General features: G+C 40.0%; 1 protein-coding gene across 1 annotated transcript; it reads right to left on the bottom strand.

Moving 5' to 3' along the window:
• Nucleotides 1-2,057: 2,057 nt before the first annotated feature.
• acot8 (acyl-CoA thioesterase 8) lies at nt 2,058-14,471 on the bottom strand. The gene is made up of 6 exons (XM_068712603.1): nt 14,282-14,471; nt 14,008-14,144; nt 7,049-7,274; nt 4,837-4,994; nt 3,954-4,145; nt 2,058-2,345 (listed from the first exon to the last, which is right to left on the bottom strand). The coding sequence occupies exons 1-6, from the start codon at nt 14,434-14,436 to the stop codon at nt 2,227-2,229; spliced, it is 987 nt and encodes a 328-aa protein (XP_068568704.1). The 5' UTR covers nt 14,437-14,471; the 3' UTR covers nt 2,058-2,226.
• Between the last annotated feature and the right edge of the window lie 5,431 nt (nt 14,472-19,902).

Below are 19,902 nucleotides of genomic sequence, written 5' to 3'. Positions count from 1 at the left end.
TAGAGCATGGTCCCAAGAGACGTATTTGTAAGTCTCTCTGAGATACATAATCCTACCAAGTTTCATACAGGTACCTCAAACGTAGCGCTGGGGCTGCTCTTTTGAAATATTGTAGGGGGCGCTATGGAGGCAATTTAAAACGGCCAAGCCAAACACCCATATAAAATATGTCCTCCCATTACCTATAACACATGTATAAAGTTCCATGAGTTTTTGAACATCGCAAGCCACTGATCCATCAGCCTACTTTTTCATGGCGAATGATGCGTTGCCGCGGCAACAGCGTTCAACGAAAACTCCCAATATTCATGATGATGCATCATCAATGTCTTAAAGCTATTTCCCCCAAATTTCAGACAGATCTGGTGAACTGGCTAGGAGGAGTAAATAAAAGTATAAAATATGACATTTCCTTTTGCCAGTAGGTGGTGCTATGAGTTATTGAACATTTTTCAATTGAAATGTGCTAAGGGTTGAAGTAGCATCATGTATAAGAAATTTCGTGCAGATTGAATAATGTACCTTGGAGTTATAACAACTTCTTTCTTACCGGCCAATGAGGCAAAATGGCCGCCCCGCCACGTCAAGGTTCTTCAATTAAAACTCTAGCTTTTGATAACTTTTCATCACAAAGGTCTTAAGAGCATTCTGACCAAATTTGAAGTCAATCGCATGAATTCTCTAGGAGGAGTTCGTTAAAATACAAAGGCTGAAAATGTGAAAAATCACCAAAAAACTGAAATTCAGTGAGTTACTGTAGCGCCCCCTATTGGTTGAATGGAATGAAAATTGCAGGGTATGTTCCACCATGCAATATGCACAAATACTGCAAATTTGGTGATTTTAGGATACACGGTTGAGAAGTTATGTGTATTGAAAAACAAGCCACGCCCTAAGAAGTTCATTGGTCCGTATCTTCTAAACGCTACAAGATATCAACAAGCTTTTGATAACTTTTTGTGATGGACATCTGATAATAACCCACAGCAAATTTGGTAGTAATCGGACCTAGCGTCTACGAGGAGTTCTCAAAAATGTGTTTTTCACAAAATTCAAGATGGCGGAAAATTTTTCCAGGCGGAGATTAGGGGTCTGAGAGGCTTTTTTGTAGAGCTAGTGGATCTGGACATGTGTGTCGAATTTGGAGTAAATCCGACATACTGGCCGAGGGGCGTCGCCAGTCCAACTTTGAGGGGGCGCTAGAGAGACATTTTTTTTCACACAAATATACAACCTATATCATACCCCAAGTTTCACCAGACCTGACAAGACTGCAAAATTTGGTGAGTTTTCATGCATGGCAAGTACCCCAAATATGCTCCCAAACGATAAAAATAAAAATCATAATAATAATAAAAACTTTTAGAAACTCAATAGGGCCTTCGCTGGCCCGACATTGTCGGTGGCTCGGGCCCTAATAATACCCCATAGAATTTCAATAGGGCCTTCGCTGGCCCGACGTTGTCGGTGGCTCGGGCCCTAATAAATAGTTTAAAGATTACAAATATGAAAAGTCATATAAGTTGTAGTTGGACTGAGTGATTGAGAGAGAGAGACAGACAGAGATAGTGATAGACAGAAAGAGAGAAAAAGAGAGCCTGAGAAATACTGTACAATACAGTCCAGAAGTTTTTGGCTAACATTTAGTCTTTAAGCAGTATGTACTTAAAATCTGCCACCTCGTGAATAAACATATTTAGTGATTAGATTTCAAAGTATTATTGCAAAAGGAACAATCTGTAGAGTTTCGTCCTGTCCTGCTCCACAATTATTTCCTCTTTATAAGCCACTCCTGGAGGATCAGTCGGCACATTTTCCAGGCTTTCTTGCTCTCCGATGATTGCACTTTTTTCATTTCCCATTGGTGACTCAGGTTGTACATTTCCTTGACTGTCCTCCACAATAATTTAAGTTTTTTCACTCAATACTGGTGGATCAGGCTGTTCTCTCTACTTACCATCAACTTGCTTTATTCTGTTTAGCAGGCAGATCTTTACAGGCAATTAGGGGGGAAAAAACAAACTTGTAAACACTTCTCGTCTAACAAATGACAAACATTCATCCATTAAAAACCTTTTTATTCTTTATTGATTGGAAAAACAATTACATTTTAGCATGTTAATAAAATAAGTATTTGTTATAAATTAAACATATTGAACATTAACTTAAAATAATATTTATATGATTAGAGTTACAAAAATATAAGAATGTGAAGCATGAATGTGCTTAAAGTTTGCTGGGCTCTGTGACTGGTGTTACTCTCAGGACACCCTCCTGTGAACACGAGGCAGCCAGGACCCCGTCTCTCCTCCACAGTCGGCCCTGAACCAGTCCTCTGCTGCTCCCTGCAGGACACAACACAGACCACATGCTGGACTTCAAGCCGAATGCCCAATGAACTAATACAGCTATTTAGACCTAACCAAAGTGTAATCCAATTTTACTTAAAATATTGTAACATTAAAAACATATAGCAATGTCTCTAACGGTTTGTCTGTGCTTGGTGCCACAATATCACAGCGTGGTGTTCCATTTAACATATCTTTAATATCACATTCATAATCATTTGGGGCATACTAGGGCTGTATTGAATAGTTCGTAGCTTCATTCCTAATGTTCACATTCAAATGATCATCATTAATAACGAAGAAACTTTCTTCCCTCTCTGCCACTCTCTCAAACACACACGGTTTATTTCCACAATCTGAATCTAACGAAACAGTCTGCTTCCAACCACATTCGTTTGCGTTTAGCGTTTCAAAAAAACAAAATTTTCACTGCGGTCAAAAACTCTCCCGCTTGCCACAACAAGGTATGCACCTGAATTAATAGGCATGTGGTCTAGCAGCCATCCAACACCACCACAATTAACATTTAACCACAAATCATATTTGTTCCCTCTTTTTGTGTGAAAGAGACAGTGAACTGGTTTGTCTTTTAATGATCTAAAGTCCACTCGTGCTGATAAACGGGGCTCGGCAGGCGGACATGCTGCTCCTCCAGAAGCATCTTTAAATTGAGCACTTGGGCGCAGAGTCTAGAGATAGATTAACATCTTAGTTCTAATAGAAGTTAGCTAAAACTGCCTCAATATCTACGTAGGAAAAAACATTTGTCAAAATACAATTCTTCTGCCAATAGGCACAAACCTGCATGTGCAACAGAGTACTGTGAACGCCTCTGTAGACAAACAACTAAAACACTGTATGAACACAAACAGTATAATTGCATGTGCATATACTCTATGTAGCAAGCGGGACCTCCATTACTATTCACAACAGAAGCTGAATGACCCATAACGTGGGGTGTAGCAATTATCCCAGGTTCTACTTTTGTTTCCACTGTAGTCCACCCTTTTGCTGGTTCGGTTCGGTGTACGAGCTTCAATTAGTTTGATTTTATGCAAATTAAAAAGTAACCTACACCAGCACCCTGTGCCAATGGCACTCAATCCAGCTTAAGTTGCATTATTAATAAACAATATGACAACTTCATTAACATATTATCATGTTTGTTTATGTAAGGGCTAACGGAGCCACTAGTGTCTGCGTCAGTGCATCGAGCAGCAGGGTGTTTTTTGGAAAACCGGAAAACGTTGACCTTTTACTGTGGCTCATTTTGATAATGGATACTGACATTTAAAAGTCATCCCATACAAAAAAGAAACCTTCACTGGCGCCACTTTCGCCCACAACTAAACTAAACTTTTTGCACTTGCCAACCAGCAGTGGATACAATGACGATGAAGGTTCAGGTGTCGCCTTTTCAATATCAACTAAATCTTCTGGTTTAAAAACAAACAAACAAACAAACAGGGAAAACCAAGCAGAACCAAGATCTTAAGAGTTCAGAGTGAGGAAGGCACCATGTCATGAAGGTGTTTAAGACCTGTGGTGGATCTCCAGACACAACAAACGGAGTACAGCAGATAGGGAACTGAACGACACACTGACCTGCCCAAGGGCTCTCGCACTCGTACAACATCCACTCGTCGGTGCGGAAAGTGCTGTGGAACCACATGGCGTGGTCCAGGGAGGCTGAGAAGTGGGCCCTGTAGTTGGGATAAGGCAGCAGGGCCGTGCCCAGGAACGCATAGTCAGATACATAGGCAGCAACGCAGCAATGCAGCTTCATGTTGCCTTGGCCTGCATAAATACACAAACAAAATGCATGAACAAACACCGTTTAGGTAGTATTACACATTTTCAGTCAATCTCTTTGCGATTACAATATAATTTGCCTAGTGTTGACATTATTTGATACTAAATGTTAAAGCAAGATGCAAGATACTGAATTATTGTCATGCAACAGTTGGTGGTAATTGTTTTGGTGCAGACACCACAAATCATTACAACATTACACAAAAAGGTAACATGAACAGCAAACAAGTCCAGCTTGAGTCCAGTACAGCAGAGTTGCGACTATTTACAGTTTTGCCGGTCGGATCACTGTACGAGCTTGAACTGGTTTGATTTTGCTGCAAACCGGCAGAACCGGTCGTACTTAATCCAATTTACTAATCCACGTAATATTGTTTGTTTGTTTACAAACTGATTAACGGAGCCACAAGTGTCCGTTAGCAATTTACTGCCGAGCAGAGGCAGCAATACAGAGATCAAATTTCAGTGGAAGCAGTATGTGCACGTTGTGTTTGTTTATCAGTAAATTCATGTACATGGCACAGTTGCTAGGCACATAAAAGTAGGCACATTTAAAGTCAAGAGGCAAATAGAAGGCAATGTAAAAGGAGAATACCCTTTTATTACCCAGTGTAGCATAAATGCTATTCAATACTCATGATGTAAACAATGCAAATGTGCATTTCATCCACTTTACCGATATGCCCTCGTGCTCGCACCCAGAACAGCTTCTTTGGCTCACTTGCAGCACGTCTGAAAGAGTGCGGTGGGTTGACTGGCTTGATCTCGATGGGGACCTCATTAGCCAGCAGTTTGTTCAGGCCTTGCTTCGATGTCTCCGCTAGGTCTGGTTCACTGTGAAACAGTAGAAAGAAATACAGATCATGATCACAAAATGGGAATGGGACACAAACACACACTTTAAATAGTGCCTTCTATGTCTATGCTGCTGTATGTCTATGCTGCTGTTTTTATTTATTTGTTATATTTTTAACAACATCAAGAGAAGCCTGAGAAATGTCATTGTACCCCAAGTATAATTAAAGCTACGAGCAGCGATGAACAGGCCCTTGCATCCTCCCGCACGTGGGGGGTGCTGGCGGGACTCCAACCTACGCGGCTGAGAACGTCTGCGACAGTCAGTCTGAGTCCGATGGTTTTTTTTCTGCTTGGACCGTGTGACGCAGGGAATGATGCTATGCAAATAGTCCCCCGCTTCCTGTATCTGCTGTGTGGCGCTACAGAAGAGCCGCAAACATGTATTATGTTGCTCTATATTAACTGGAAACCACATTGTGTAAAAGTCATGTAAATCGGATGACGTTGGTCAAAAAAAAACACGCAGATTTACTTTGGCCAGCAGGTGGCGCTGTGAGTATTAGTGAAAATTAGCTTGTAGACATCCTCAGGCCATGAGTGTTATCAACCATGTGAAGTTTGGGACTGTTTGGAACAAGTCCGGCTGAGTTACATCAGCTTCTTTGGTGGGGAATCACGTAAAGTAGCCGCCCGCTACGGCTAAGCCATTCCGTCAAACGTAAAGCTTTTGATAACTTTTAATCACAAAGGTCTTGAGACTGTACCGACCAAATTTGAAGTGGATCCGACGAAGACCCTAGGAGAAGTTCGTTAAAGTATAGCGACTAGAAATAAGCCTAAATCTATTGAAAAATGACACAAAAATCAAAATGGCCGACTTCTGGTATGGTTTAGAGCATGGTCCCAAGAGACTTATTTTTAGGTCTCCCTGAGATACATGTTCCTACCAAGTTTCATAGAGGTACCTCAAACGTAGCACTGGGGCTGCTCTTTTTAAATATTGTAGGGGGCGCTATGGAGGCAATTTAAAACAGCCAAGCCAAACACCCATATAAAATATGTCTTCCCATCACCTATGACACATGTACAAAGTTCCATGAGTTTTTGAGCATCCAAAGCTAGTGAACCATCAGCTTCCTTTTTCAACCATGTGAAGTTGGTTGATAACACCAGATTTCGGCTGCCGTCGATAGCTTCCTCTTTCTGCCACGTCCAGGTAGTGTAGTGTAGCCTTTGAACTTGCGAACTATGCTTCCAACGGTATCTCTAGGAATATTCAGTGCCTTCGCTATCTTTTTGTATCCTTTTCCTTGTTTGTGCAAGGCAACGATCTCTTCTCTTAACTTTTTGGACAATTCTCTTGACTTACCCATATTTCTAATATGCAATCAAATGTCAGTCCAGGTGTTCGATGTGTTCTATCTCAAGCACACCTGATGCAACTAATGAGGCCCTTGATTAGTTGCATCAGGTGTGGTTGAGACAACACCCGATTTGCAAATGTGTGCTCTTATGAAAGATTCTATGAAAAGAGTTTAATAATTTTGAGACTGCAGTTGTCATTGAAAATGGCATTTTGTGTTGAATTTGGAGAAACCACTTGTAACATTAGTTGTGTTGAGCTATTTAAATTGTCCTTGTTTGAAAACAGCTGAAAGTTTGTACATTTTGCCAACAAACCTCATTTGCAATAGAGGTTGAATCATTTTGACTGCAACTATAAACATGTGCAAGTGCCCCTTGTTTATATGTTACTCAGATGTACCAACTCCTAACAGAGCCCTCTACTCTAACCCACTGAGTATACAAATTACATGTAGGCCTTGTTGTGCCAGTATGTTTGTGTCAAGTCCCTTGTTCATGTTGCTTTGTAACTAATACAATAAACTGATTCTACCTGAGATCACGGCTGCAGCTAAAGAGTATTTTCATCATCATCTCAAGTCATCGTATTCAGTTCATGATCACACATGACAAAGAAAAGCGGCAAATCTTCACATTCGAGAGGCAAATTAACCGATAACATAAAACGGTTTAACGCTGTCTGCCGTCTGACTCATCGAAGAATTGCGTAATCTCAGCAGCTTTACCGGAGATAAAGGTGAATGAGCTCCTCGACCGTGAGGAGGTCTTCGGGCTGCGGGACCACCGGCATGGTGAACTGGTGCTGCAGGGGACTCGGCTGCAGCATGTGGAAGGAGGCCTGGCATATAAGTATAGGCTGCCCGTGTTGGATGGCCTTCACAGAGCGCACTGCGAAACTGCGACCGTCTCTCGTGCGGTCCACCTGGTACAGCACGGGAACCTTAGGATCCCCTGGGAAGGAACGAAGGAGAAAAAAAAAAAAAAAGTGACTGGGACTGACTGCGGCCAATTTACCAGATCATTTCATTGATTATGATACACACCAGCCTTGTGTAGTTTCATTCATTCAATCATAGATCTATTGCATCAACTATGAGCCACCTTTTGAATATGTGGCCAGCATGACAAGTAAAAAACAAATAATGCTAAAATAAAATAAATATTAATATTTCCCTACTGATCTGTGCTATAAATGTAATTTCTGTATGATTCCAATTTCAAGCATTTTATAATCAAAATCGCTGAATTAGCACGTCCTGTTCAGAGGAGACATGTGAGGTGAGGCAGCAAGAGCTGTGCCTCACCTCAGATTGCGCAATCCCTCACATAGAATCTTCCATAGAATAGGTAATGTATTTCACGTCTGTGAAATACATTTCCTATTCGATGATACGATCTAACAGAAACCGCAGTGAAAAAGCACACAGGGGAGGCAAACACTACTCTGCCTCAAAGAAGAACTGCGGTCAAGTGAGCCGGCATCTGCGGAAAGTCGGTCACGTCAGCCGGCGTTTGAAATGTAATGCTCGTCTATTCGTGGCGCTACGGTACGGGTGCTTAGATAGCCCAAAAAGCCCGGAAATAGACCTACAGTGGGGAAAAAAAGTATTTAGTCAGCCACCAATTGTGCAAGTTCTCCCACTTAAAAAGATGAGAGAGACCTGTAATTTCCATCATAGGTATACCTCAACTAACTAACTTTTCTCATTTCAAAATGAGAAAAAAAAAATCCAGAAAATCACATTGTCTGATTTTTAAAGAATTTATTTGCAAATTATGGTGGAAAATAAGTATTTGGTCAATAACAAAAATTCATCTCAATACTTTGTTATATACCCTTTGTTGGCAATGACAGAGGTCAAACGTTTTCTGTAAGTCTTCACAAGGTTTTCACACACTGTTGCTGGTATTTTGGCCCATTCCTCCATGCAGATCTCCTCTAGAGCAGTGATGTTTTGGGGCTGTCGCTGGGCAACACGGACTTTCAACTCCCTCCAAAGATTTTCTATGGGGTTGAGATCTGGAGACTGGCTAGGCCACTCCCGGACCTTGAAATGCTCCTTACGAAGCCACTCCTTCGTTGCCCGGGCGGTGTGTTTGGAATCATTGTCATGCTGAAAGACCCAGCCACGTTTCATCTTCAATGCCCTTGCTGATGGAAGGAGGTTTTCACTCAAAATCTCACGATACATGGCCCCATTCATTCTTTCCTTTACACGGATCAGTCGTCCTGGTCCCTTTGCAGAAAAACAGCCCCAAAGCATGATGTTTCCACCCCCATGCTTCACAGTAGGTATAGTGTTCTTTGGATGCAACTCAGCATTCTTTTTCCTCCAAACACGACTAGTTGAGTTTTTACCAAAAAGTTCTATTTTGGTTTCATCTGACCATATGACATTCTCCCAATCCTCTTCTGGATCATCCAAATGCTCTCTAGCAAACTTCAGACGGGCCTGGACATGTACTGGCTTTAGCAGGGGGACACGTCTGGCACTGCAGGATTTGAGTGTGTTACTGATGGTAGCCTTTGTTACTTTGGTCCCAGCTCTCTGCAGGTCATTCACTAGGTCCCCCCGTGTGGTTCTGGGATTTTTGCTCACCGTTCTTGTGATCATTTTGACCCCACGGGGTGAGCTCTTGCGTGGAGCCCCAGATCGAGGGACGTTATCAGTGGTCTTGTATGTCTTCCATTTTCTAATAATTGCTCCCACAGTTGATTTCTTCACACCAAGCTGCTTACCTATTGCAGATTCAGTCTTCCCAGCCTGGTGCAGGTCTACAATTTTGTTTCTGGTGTCCTTTGACAGCTCTTTGGTCTTGGCCATAGTGGAGTTTGGAGTGTGACTGTTTGAGGTTGTGGACAGGTGTCTTTTATACTGATAAGTTCAAAGAGGTGCCATTAATACAGGTAACGAGTGGAGGACAGAGGAGCCGCTTAAAGAAGAAGTTACAGGTCTGTGAAAGCCAGAAATCTTGTTTGTTTGTAGGTGACCAAATACTTATTTTACAGAGGACTTTACCAATTAATTCATCAAAAATCCTACAATGTGATTTCCTGGATTCTTTCCCCCCATTCTGTCTCTCATAGTTGAGGTATACCTATGATGAAAATTACAGGCCTCTCTCATCTTTTTAAGTGGGAGAACTTGCACAATTGGTGGCTGACTAAATACTTTTTTTCCCCCACTGTATATTTGATCAATAATTTGCCCACTTTGTTAAAAAACAACCATTTTGAACATTATGTGAAATCCAACAATAATAAAATCTGAAGTTACACTGCTGTACTGTCTTTAATTTAAAAAGGGTTCGAAAATTATAATATTACCTAATAATAATCTTTGATCTGTAATAAAAACATTTCCTTCATTGGTTAGCTACAATTTCCATTTTAGTTCTGTTCATGATGACCCCATATATGTCCATGTCAAATGTAATGTAATTTGAGATAATTGAAGGCAAAGTTAGCTGAAATGACATTTTGAAAATAATTTCCCCTTATTTGACAGGTTATAACATCAAATACATAAGATGTTATATTACACTTTCACTGCATTGTTGTTCATGAGGTCCTCTACTATGCCCATGTCTAATTTCATGACATTTTACTGTACAATCTTTGAGATAATTTAAGGCAAAGTCAGCTGAAATGACATTTTGATATTAATAAATTCCCCATATTTGACAGGTTATAAAAACAAATCCATAAGAGGTTATATTACACTTTCACTGCATTGTTGTTTATGAGGTCCTCTACTATGCCCATGTCTAAATTCATGAGATTTTACTGTACAATCTTTGAGATAAGACACTCTGATATGTCCATATACTCTGCCTTGCTCGTTTCCTTGCATTTGCACCATGGCAGCTGGCAAATTCAGATTAAATAGGACCTGTCCTATTGTTGATTGTCAATCAATCAAAATAACATTTTACAAGCTGTGACCATGACAATAACAATGTCCCATTTGATTAAATAATGAAAACTATTTCAAATTTGAATAAAATTTGCTTTTGAGGTGAATTCCTGTTTGAAGGAAAGTCTGTCTTTCTCAAACTAAGTTGTTTAAATTTTTCATTTTTCAGATTCAGTGTGACAGCTTTAACAGGTGGTTCCATGCCGACTGCCTGCAGATGGAAAAATCCCTGCTTTTAAAAATAAAGAATACTGACTGGAAATGCTGTTTGTGCAACAATTAAATCCACATACAGTATTTGTTATGTTTTTTGTCTCTTTTTATATGCCCTCTTGCTATATCTGTCTGTGTGAAGAGGATGGTGAGATATGTTTTGCATTTCATGTTGTGTTTTTATCTTTAAAGTTTTTCTTTGAAACTTGACAATTAGAAAGCAATTAATGTGCATGTGTTCCAACTGAATCCAAATCCAAATACATTAGTTTTAGAACAATGCCTTTAAACACCACTACACTAAGGAGGGAGGTAGAGCTATACATGTCCAAAATGATACAAAAGACCTAGGCTTTTACTAAGCTTAATGTCTAGATTTTTAATATAGACAATCAAAACATTACAGTAAAATTACATTAATGGACATAATCGGAGTGATTATGAACAAGAATCTATTGAAACTGTAATATAACCTCTTTAGGAACTGTTTATTTAACAGTTCAAATATGAGGACATTATTAATATCAAAATGTCATTTCAGCTGATTTTGCCTTCAATTATCTCAAAGATTGTACAGTAAAATCTCATGAAATTAGACAAGGACATAGTAGAGGACCTCATAAACAACAATGCAGTGAAAGTGTAATATAACATCTTATGTATTTGATGTTATAACCTGTCAAATATGGGGAAATTATTATTATCAAAATGTCATTTCAGCTGACTTTGCCTTTAATTATCTCAAAGATTGTACAGTAAAATGTCATGAAATTAGACATGGGCATAGTAGAGGACCTCATAAACAACAATGAAGTGAAAGTGTAATATAACCTCTTATGGATTTGATTTTATAACCTGTCAAATATGGGGATATTATGAATATGAATGCCATTTGAGCTAACTTTGCCTTTAATTTTCTCAAAGACTGTATAGTAAAATCTCATGAAATTAGACATGGACATAGTAGGAGACCTCATGAACAGCAATATAACAACAATGTAATATATTTTTCGAACCCTTTTTCAATTTAAGATAGTACAGTAGTGTAACTTCAGATTTTATTATTGTTGGATTTCATATAAGGTACAAAATTAGGTTGTTTTTTAACAAATTGGGCAAATGATTGATCAAATATAGGTCTATTTCCGGTCTTTTAGGCCTATCAAAGCACCCGTACCGTATTACCGCTAATAGACGAGCATTACATTTCAAACGCCGGCTGACGTGACCGACTTTCCGCGGATGCCGGCTCACTTGACCGCAGTAAAGAAGAGGACGTGCGAGAGCCCACGAGTCGGGTTTATGCTTGTTCTGTCGTTGCTCTTCTTCTCCACGTTTCTTCTTCTTATCTTTTGCTTTGACCACAAGAATGTAAGATTCTATATCCAAGCTTAAAAATGTCGGACAGGTAAAGTAAACTTTTATGGGTTTATTGTTCTCTTTATACATCCATGGTTGTTACGCAGATTATCGCGGAACCTCATGATGCTTGTGGGTGGCGCCCGCGAGCGCTCCGCTTCTGATCGGTGGGGCAGGGCGCAGATCGCGGCGCACACGCTCCCGGTGTAATCAAATATGTACCTTACCTATGTGTGTGTAAAGAATGCTGATATGAAATATGAAAAACAACCAGTAGTCAATGTGCAAACTGCCAATTGAATGGTGATTTAAGCTTATCATTGGGTTCCTATTTTGTAAATCTGACTTAAGTAGTGTCAGTGCCTCACCAGCCACGAACCAAACCGCACGTCACTGGTGGCCGGTGTTACGGTTTAACTAGGGACCCTGTTAACTGGCGACCTTCAGCCGAATGCGTCTGTTGTTGTCGTAGTTACGGCAGCTGTTGTAAATAGTCAGAGAACACGTAGCTGTCCTCGTGAATGCCGCATTGATTAGTTTTGCATTACGGTGTCAAACCTTCTCATTTACAGTCTTTGGTCAAAACATACCGGATTCCACGTTGGAGAGTCTTTTGAGAAAACGAGTCCACTCGAGTTTGAAACGTCGCGTGTTGTTTGTGTTGAAACAGGAAGAGAGCACGTTGCTCTTCCTTTGAAATAATAAAGTTGGTAAAAAAAAACACATAAACGTCTTTGGAGCCTGTTTTGTTCAAACATGTGTCACGTAGAAGAACTATGTAGCACAGTTAAAATAAGACAAATATATATATATATATATATATATATATATATATATATATACACACATTTAAATAAATCATATTTTCGGGATTCGAACTCATATTGTGTGAGGGGAAAAAGTCTGTAGTCAGAAGCACTACCAGTACGCCACCATCAATGTAATGTGTCGTCTTGGAGACTAAATTTAAACAACGTACAACACAGTTAGCGGTCGCTCTTCAGAGCAAAGGACACCAGATCAACTTGTGACTACACTGCGTGTTTACCGTGGAGCACTCTGTCCTGTACTTCAGAGCAGAGCCACATAGCATCACACTGTGTAATATGGTGGGCACAGAAGAAGAAACCGAGCCAAGGTTTAGAGAGAGGCCATCGGCTTTCCACACAATATACAGTTTTAAGGACGACCGTTCAACCTGGTCAATAAGTTGGACACAAATAGTCCCATCATGTATTACATAGTGTGATGCTATGTGAGTCAAATTAAATTTGATTATGTATTTTACTTATTAAATTCAAATGAACTCAACTGTTTGACATATCTGTGTTCTTGGCTGGTTAAATTCTTCATTTTGTGACTTTTCTTGTTTGCTCTGATGCGTTATGTCCACATTGTGTATTTTCACCTCATGACAACATCACAAACATTTGTCTCATTAATTTGCAGCGACACAAAGACGTTTTGAATTGTCTGATTTTAATAAGGCGCCCATTTGTTTCTGAAACCAGCTATATTCTTAACATGCCTCTAAAGTACAGGTCAGAGTGCTCCACGGTAAACACGCAGTGTGGTCACAAGTTGATCTGGTGTCCTCTGGTCTGAAGAGCGACCGCTGACTGTGTTGTACGTTGTTTAACTTTAGTCTCCAAGATGATACATTACGTTGATGGTGGCGTAGTGGTAGTGCTTCTGACTACAGACTTTTTTTCCCCTCACACAATATGAGTTCGAATCCCGTAAATATGATTTATTTATATATATATTTGTCTTATTTTAACTGTGCTACATAGTTCTTTTACGTGACACATGTTTGAACAAAACAGGCTCCAAAGACGTTTATGTGTTTTCTTTTTACCAACTTTATTATTTCAAAGGAAGAGCAACGCGCTCTCTTCCTGTTTCAACACAAACAACACGCGACGTTTCAAACTCGAGTGGACTCGTTTTCTCAAAAGACTCTCCAACGTGGAATCCGGTCTGTTTTGACCAAAGACTGTAAATGAGAAGGTTTGACACTATAATGCAAAACTAATCAATGCGGCATTCACGAGGACAGCTACGTGTTATCTGCCTATTTACAACAGCTGCCGTAACTACGACAACAACAGACGCTTTCGGCTGAAGGTCGCCAGTTAACAGGGTCCCTAGTTAAACCGTAACACCGGCACCTGTAAAATGACGCCACGTCTTACCTGCTCGTACGAAGTAGCAGTGGAGAGAATGGGCATAGAGATTATCGCCGACAGATTTGGCGGCGGCTACGAGGGCCTGACCCACTATTTGACCCCCAAACAAACGCTGACTGCGGGGCACCCAGTGGTGCGTCCCTCTGGGAGGAAAACATAGAGAAGCAATTGAACTTGAAGGGTATTCTTAAGTAACGTTAGGTGAGTGGTGGTAATTCACAATTAATCTTGCAACTGTTGCTATTTAGGTAAAGTGACAAACTCCACCCAGCTAGCTTACCTATACAGGTCTACGTCGAGCTCTTCCAGGTTTAAAACGCTAGTGACCAGGACGCTTTTGAGGTCCTGGGCATGCTGACACGGATTAGACTCCGAACTCTCATCTTCAGGTGATTTCGTGGTCTGGTCGCTATCATCTGCTTCTCTCTCCGCCATGTTTCCACTTCTTTTTCTTCTTCTTCTTCTTTGGGTGTTGGGGAGGGGGGGGGGTCTTCTTCTTCATTGGGGTTTATTGGCGGTTGGCAAATAACAAATTGAGGTGCATTACTGCCACCAACTGGTATGGAGTGTGCATCGAGACGTCTGGTACTTGCATCATTTAATAATAAATAATAATACTGAATACTTATACTGAATTAGTATTTGTAATGGTAATTTTTTACGTTGTATATATTTACTCAGTATATTGTATTCATGCCTAAATAATTTTGCTCTGGACTTTGTTGAACTTCACCATGTCTCTGTTGTGCAGAAGAAGGATTCTCCCTTGCCTGTTCACAAAGATTGTAACTGTGTTGTATGATAATGTTCCATGCCAAGGCCTTTGGGCTGCTTGTTTTGGTTGCTGGCCTTTTGTTTTTGAATGTTGTTCCTATCAGTCTGAGACCAAAAGTCTGAGACCGAAATGTCTGTAACGTTGGCCATCGGCCCCGACCTTTGCTCAGTCTGTATAAAGAAAGCTTGTTCACTTTTTTCGAGGTTCTTCCTCACTGAGACTGTACGCATTCTGTTGTGATGATTGAACCTTCTCTGCGCAGATAATAAATACTTAAAAGACAACCTGGTTTTTGGTATTATGTATTTCAGCATGAAAAGACTCACGCAAAGCAGTTATAGGAATATTTTCCATCACATATTCAATAACACATACTTCTTGCAGAATATCAATTAGATCAAAATGTATTTTTAACTTACTGAGGTTTTCAATTAGCTGCCCCCCTCCCCCCTCCCATATTTCTGACAGTATACTAGCATGTTCTAGTGTTTCCTTTTGCACACACTAGTCACCTTTGCCTGTATCAAGTTAAACTAATTAGCATATTTTCATATGTCCCTGGGAAGGTTATTACAAATGATACAATGCAATACAACACAGTACAATATAATACATCAATACATTACAAAAGTAAAAGTATATAAAAACAATATATGTAACAGTAGAGGAAAGGTAGTACGATTGGCGGTTAGGTTTGCTTTAAGCCATCTCTTCAGCTTATGTTTAAAGGGTAGGAAATCAGGGCTCTCACTAAATTCAATCTCTTTATACATTATTCTAGTCATGAGTGGCTCTGACTGTGAAGAATGTTTGGCCAAACTTGTTCCACCTGTTTTGTACAACACAGTCCCCTATGGCAGGTGACCTTGTTGCCCTGCTGGTACTATACTTGCGCATTGAGAACTCAGTCAGTGTGGAAGATGCAAGCTCATGTAAAACCTTAAAGATGAGGCAAGCATCTGCAAAATGTTAAAAACTGTTATTCTTTTTAAAAAAACATTGGCATTGATGATAGCTATTGGCCATACAGTCAAGTGTTTTTTGTTTGTAAATGGATTTGATTGGTTTCTGAGTAGTCATGCTTGCTTGTGACCAGTTAAAACAATGTTATGTGGGAGAAGATCATAGCACGCATAAAGAGGCTGGCTGCTACTGTCTAGGTATTGTCTCATATGTCTAAAATTAGCCAGGTTGAATTTGAGAGCACTGGCCATCTTATTGACATGCGTTTTAAACAACAGATTCAACAGAATGGTATTTAAAATCTGACACCACCTTGAGCTTTTCTTCTTAACAAAAACATCAGGATCTTTATGTTCAGCTGTAAACATGGATTGCTAAACCAATCAGATACTTGGTCCATGGTTGCAGTTAGTTTGTTTGCAGCTTTTCAGGGATTTTGCATGTTTATAAAGAACTGTCATCAACATACATATGTTTGTTGACAGATTGGCAGACTAAAGGCAGGTCATTGATATACAAACAAAACAGGTCCCAATATTGATCCTTGAAGCACACCAATGTTACAGTGAAGGCAAGTTGAGTATTTCAATATGTCCACTTGGCTTCCTGTTATCTCTGCCAGGATGATCATGCGATCGGTGCAGCATGTGCGTCTGTGTGTAGCATCTCTCTGTTTGTCCACGTCCAATTTTGCAGTCCTCTGCAGCAAATTGCATTCTATTTTGAGTGTCCAGTTATGGTTGCATGCTCAATCACCTCTCGTGGTTGAGGTGACTTACACTTTCTCAAAACACCTTTTATTACCTGTTTTATACTGCCTACTGACTCCTATCTCACTACTCTTAACTTTCACCGGGCATTTAGGGTCGCTAGCGATAACCACCACACTGTATATAAGAAGTGGAAGTAGTCATCGTGACGTCACCCATTGGTTTGTGGACTGCCATTTTGAAGAATTGAGTTTGGCGATTTCGCTGTCAGCCTTGTTTTTTTCGCAACCAATGAACAGGATTTACCATATTTGGAATGCAGAGAAGTGATGTAGAGATGCTGTATACGGCAACAACCTGTCAGTCACAGTAAGCCCGACCTAAAGCATACTTTGCTTTATGGTCTATTTGACTCGAAATGGACCATCATTTACTACATGAACATCATGCTGTATTGAAGGTGTGAAACTAGAGATTGAGAGGCGAATGTTTACTGAGGTAATAAATCAAGTTTGAAGTAATTTTCTCATAGACTTCTACACAATCAGACTTCTTTTTGCAACCAGAGGAGTTGCCCCCTGATGGTCATTAGAGATGCAGGTTTAAGACATTTCAGCATTGGCTTCACATTTTAAACGTGGAGGTTGTCACCTGGTAGTGAGACTAAAATAGCTACTAAGGCCCAAATTCCACAAGATTTAATAAGTTTTCTCATCTGCTAACCCTAACCCACCCTGGTATGCATGATTATTTTGATATTAACAAAGCAGGTACAGGTAGGCAGAGGACCATGTGCACAGGTAGGTAGGTACAGGTCCTGGTAAACATACAGAGAATAGACACTCAAACACAAAAGCACAAAGCAAGAAACCAACAGAGCAACTAGGATGTAATCTCTATCAACAGGTATATGCATATGAATGCAAAATTGGATTGTTCTGGTTTGAAGTCCTTTTGTTCAGAATCAGAACCGTTTATTTGCCAAGGTTTGTTGCACATACAAGGAATTTGACATGGTGGGTGGTCCATAACATTAACAATCAACACAGTTCAAAAAATAGAAACATATTCAAATTTACAATAATTATAAAATATAGTGCACAAACAGATAACAGTACTATAAACAAGTATAATGTAAGTGTAATGTAAAAGTGTCAAGTGTATTTAAATAAGAAACATAGAAGGGATGTGCAGGGGAGTGTACCAATCGCATTTGTGTGGTCATTTGTGGCATACAGGAAAACTGTCCTTGTGGAGAACAAAATCAACCTAATGGCTAATGTCTGGTGACAATTTCCCTTTTTTTAAATCTCAATATGAATGCAAATGGACAATGCAGCTGTTACCCCCAGAGGCTAAATGTGGGGGCAGCGGACCGCACCAGGGCCATATAGCTTTTTTTGTCCACGTCTTTCTATCAGAGAAGGAGAAGACGCCCTATGCTTTGTCTGAATTTACCAGTGACACGTTTTGACTCAGTTTGAACACTTACTCTTTGTGTGATTTGAGAAACACAGTTTTTGTTCTAAAAACATTGCCCTACTGGGTTAACCCTGGTATTAGTATTAGTAGATGTGTCTCTGTAAAACCTGCTCTGTCTCTAACATCCCTTAGAGCCCACTGATAAATGGAAGAGCAGACCTAAAGGAAAGACTCCCCTTGCCCCTTATAAACCATTTGGAACACAGAGTTTTGAAATTCTGTGCTAGATAATTGATCAAACACCCACCAAGGATGAAGACTATGACCTGTTTTTTCTTACCCATAGTGTAAGCTAAGCTAGATAATCTTTCATTAACTGTAAGTAAGTCGAAATGTAAACTTCTAATGTTGCACCTCCTGTTTTCAATAGCATGAAGGCAGCTCCAGATGGCTCCAGGTTTTACGATACAGAAATGATGAATAGTTAAGTTTGTAAACGAGTGGACAAAATAACATGAAGATCGACAAAACACCAACGCAAAACTTGACCTTGCTCAGCTTGTCAGTAAAGGTCAAGTGGTTAACCTCGTTGCCTGTCTAGATATTCAACATAAACTTCTCCAGAGCAAAAACTTGGATCCCACTTAGAAACATACCGATCATCATTGTTCATCTTGATCGGCCTCTGGCTCCTATAAAATGTCCAGTTTACAGACGGTGGCAGAACACGGAAATAGAGGCAGAAGACAACTGTCTTACACCTGGAAAAGGTAAGCGAATGATGATGATTGGGGACAGTGGCAATGGTGATTTACAGTACATTACAGTACATGTTATATTCATGAGATATGAATGATTACAGCCATACCTAGCCTATGGTGCCAATTTCAGACTAAACTACACTATTTACTCGCTCCGAACCAGTCGATGGAAACATGTCTAATTCGCATTTCTTTAATCCAACATTTCCAAAAATTTGTCTAAAATTAGCTTGACTGGAAACACGGCTGTTAGATTCCCAGATAACCACTTCAAGGAAAGTAAGGGCACTGGAAAACAATGGTCTTTAAATCTAATAATCTAATATAATTTCTGCCCTTGTGAATTTTGGGTCCATCCCAAGCCTCATATTTGTCATTTCCTCGCTCCTTGCTTGAACCGTAAGTTGTCCTGATTTGTTTTCTAATTTACCATTTGGTTTAAATATATGTTAATTGTAGGTCTGAACAACAAAAGGACCACAAACAACTTTCTTCATTTATTAGAAAGAACTGTCTCGTCGTGATCTGTTATTTCCCTCAATAACTTTTATTATGGATACAATTAAAGTCAGAGAGAGCTGGAGAGTCTGTCTGTCTGTCAGCAGAAAACACTTTTTTACATCATTTAAAGTTATTTCCATTCAGCCACGTAAGGCTGATCATTCCTGAGTGTCGGGATTAATCAGTTATGTTATTTCAATTTCCCCCGAAACATGGAGCCCAATAATTTAATTCCGAAGAGAAACCATAATCCTATTCAGGTTTATTTAACAATTACTCGACAATCAGAATTTCAAAACATACAGACGTAAATAATTAATAAATAAGACAAACGCATTCCGCCGGAAGAAATCATTCCGCACTGCAACAGAACACAGTATAAATACTAATGGAGTTTGCTAAACAGGTAACAGGCTACAGAGAGAAAACACCTCTACTCTGGCAGGGATGATAACTGTGTGTCTTTATTAATATAAGTACAGTACAGTGATCATGTGTGCAGCCACAAACTCCTCAAAAGTCTTTCCAGCTGTTAAAGCAGACTGACAGCAGATCCAGCTGTGATCGGACACAGATGTCGCTTCACCTGAGCCACTGTGGAAAGGACATCTCATTTATCATCAATCATATTTCCTTGTTTCCTCTCTCCTCGCATGCATGGTTTCCTTGCGTCTCTCCATGTATCCCTGGTGGGAGGGACTAAGACGCAAGGAAAAGACCTGTATGTGGCCCATGATGAGGGGGACTCATGGAATGCTGTTACTCCTGC

Source organism: Cebidichthys violaceus, unplaced genomic scaffold (genome assembly GCF_023349555.1).
Source record: "Cebidichthys violaceus isolate CVI_PGR_0920_01 unplaced genomic scaffold, fCebVio1.0.p SCAF_17, whole genome shotgun sequence".
Classification (NCBI taxonomy): domain Eukaryota; kingdom Metazoa; phylum Chordata; class Actinopteri; order Perciformes; family Stichaeidae; genus Cebidichthys; species Cebidichthys violaceus.
Note: the sequence above shows the minus strand (reverse complement) of the source record. Positions and strands in the feature narration are given on the sequence as shown.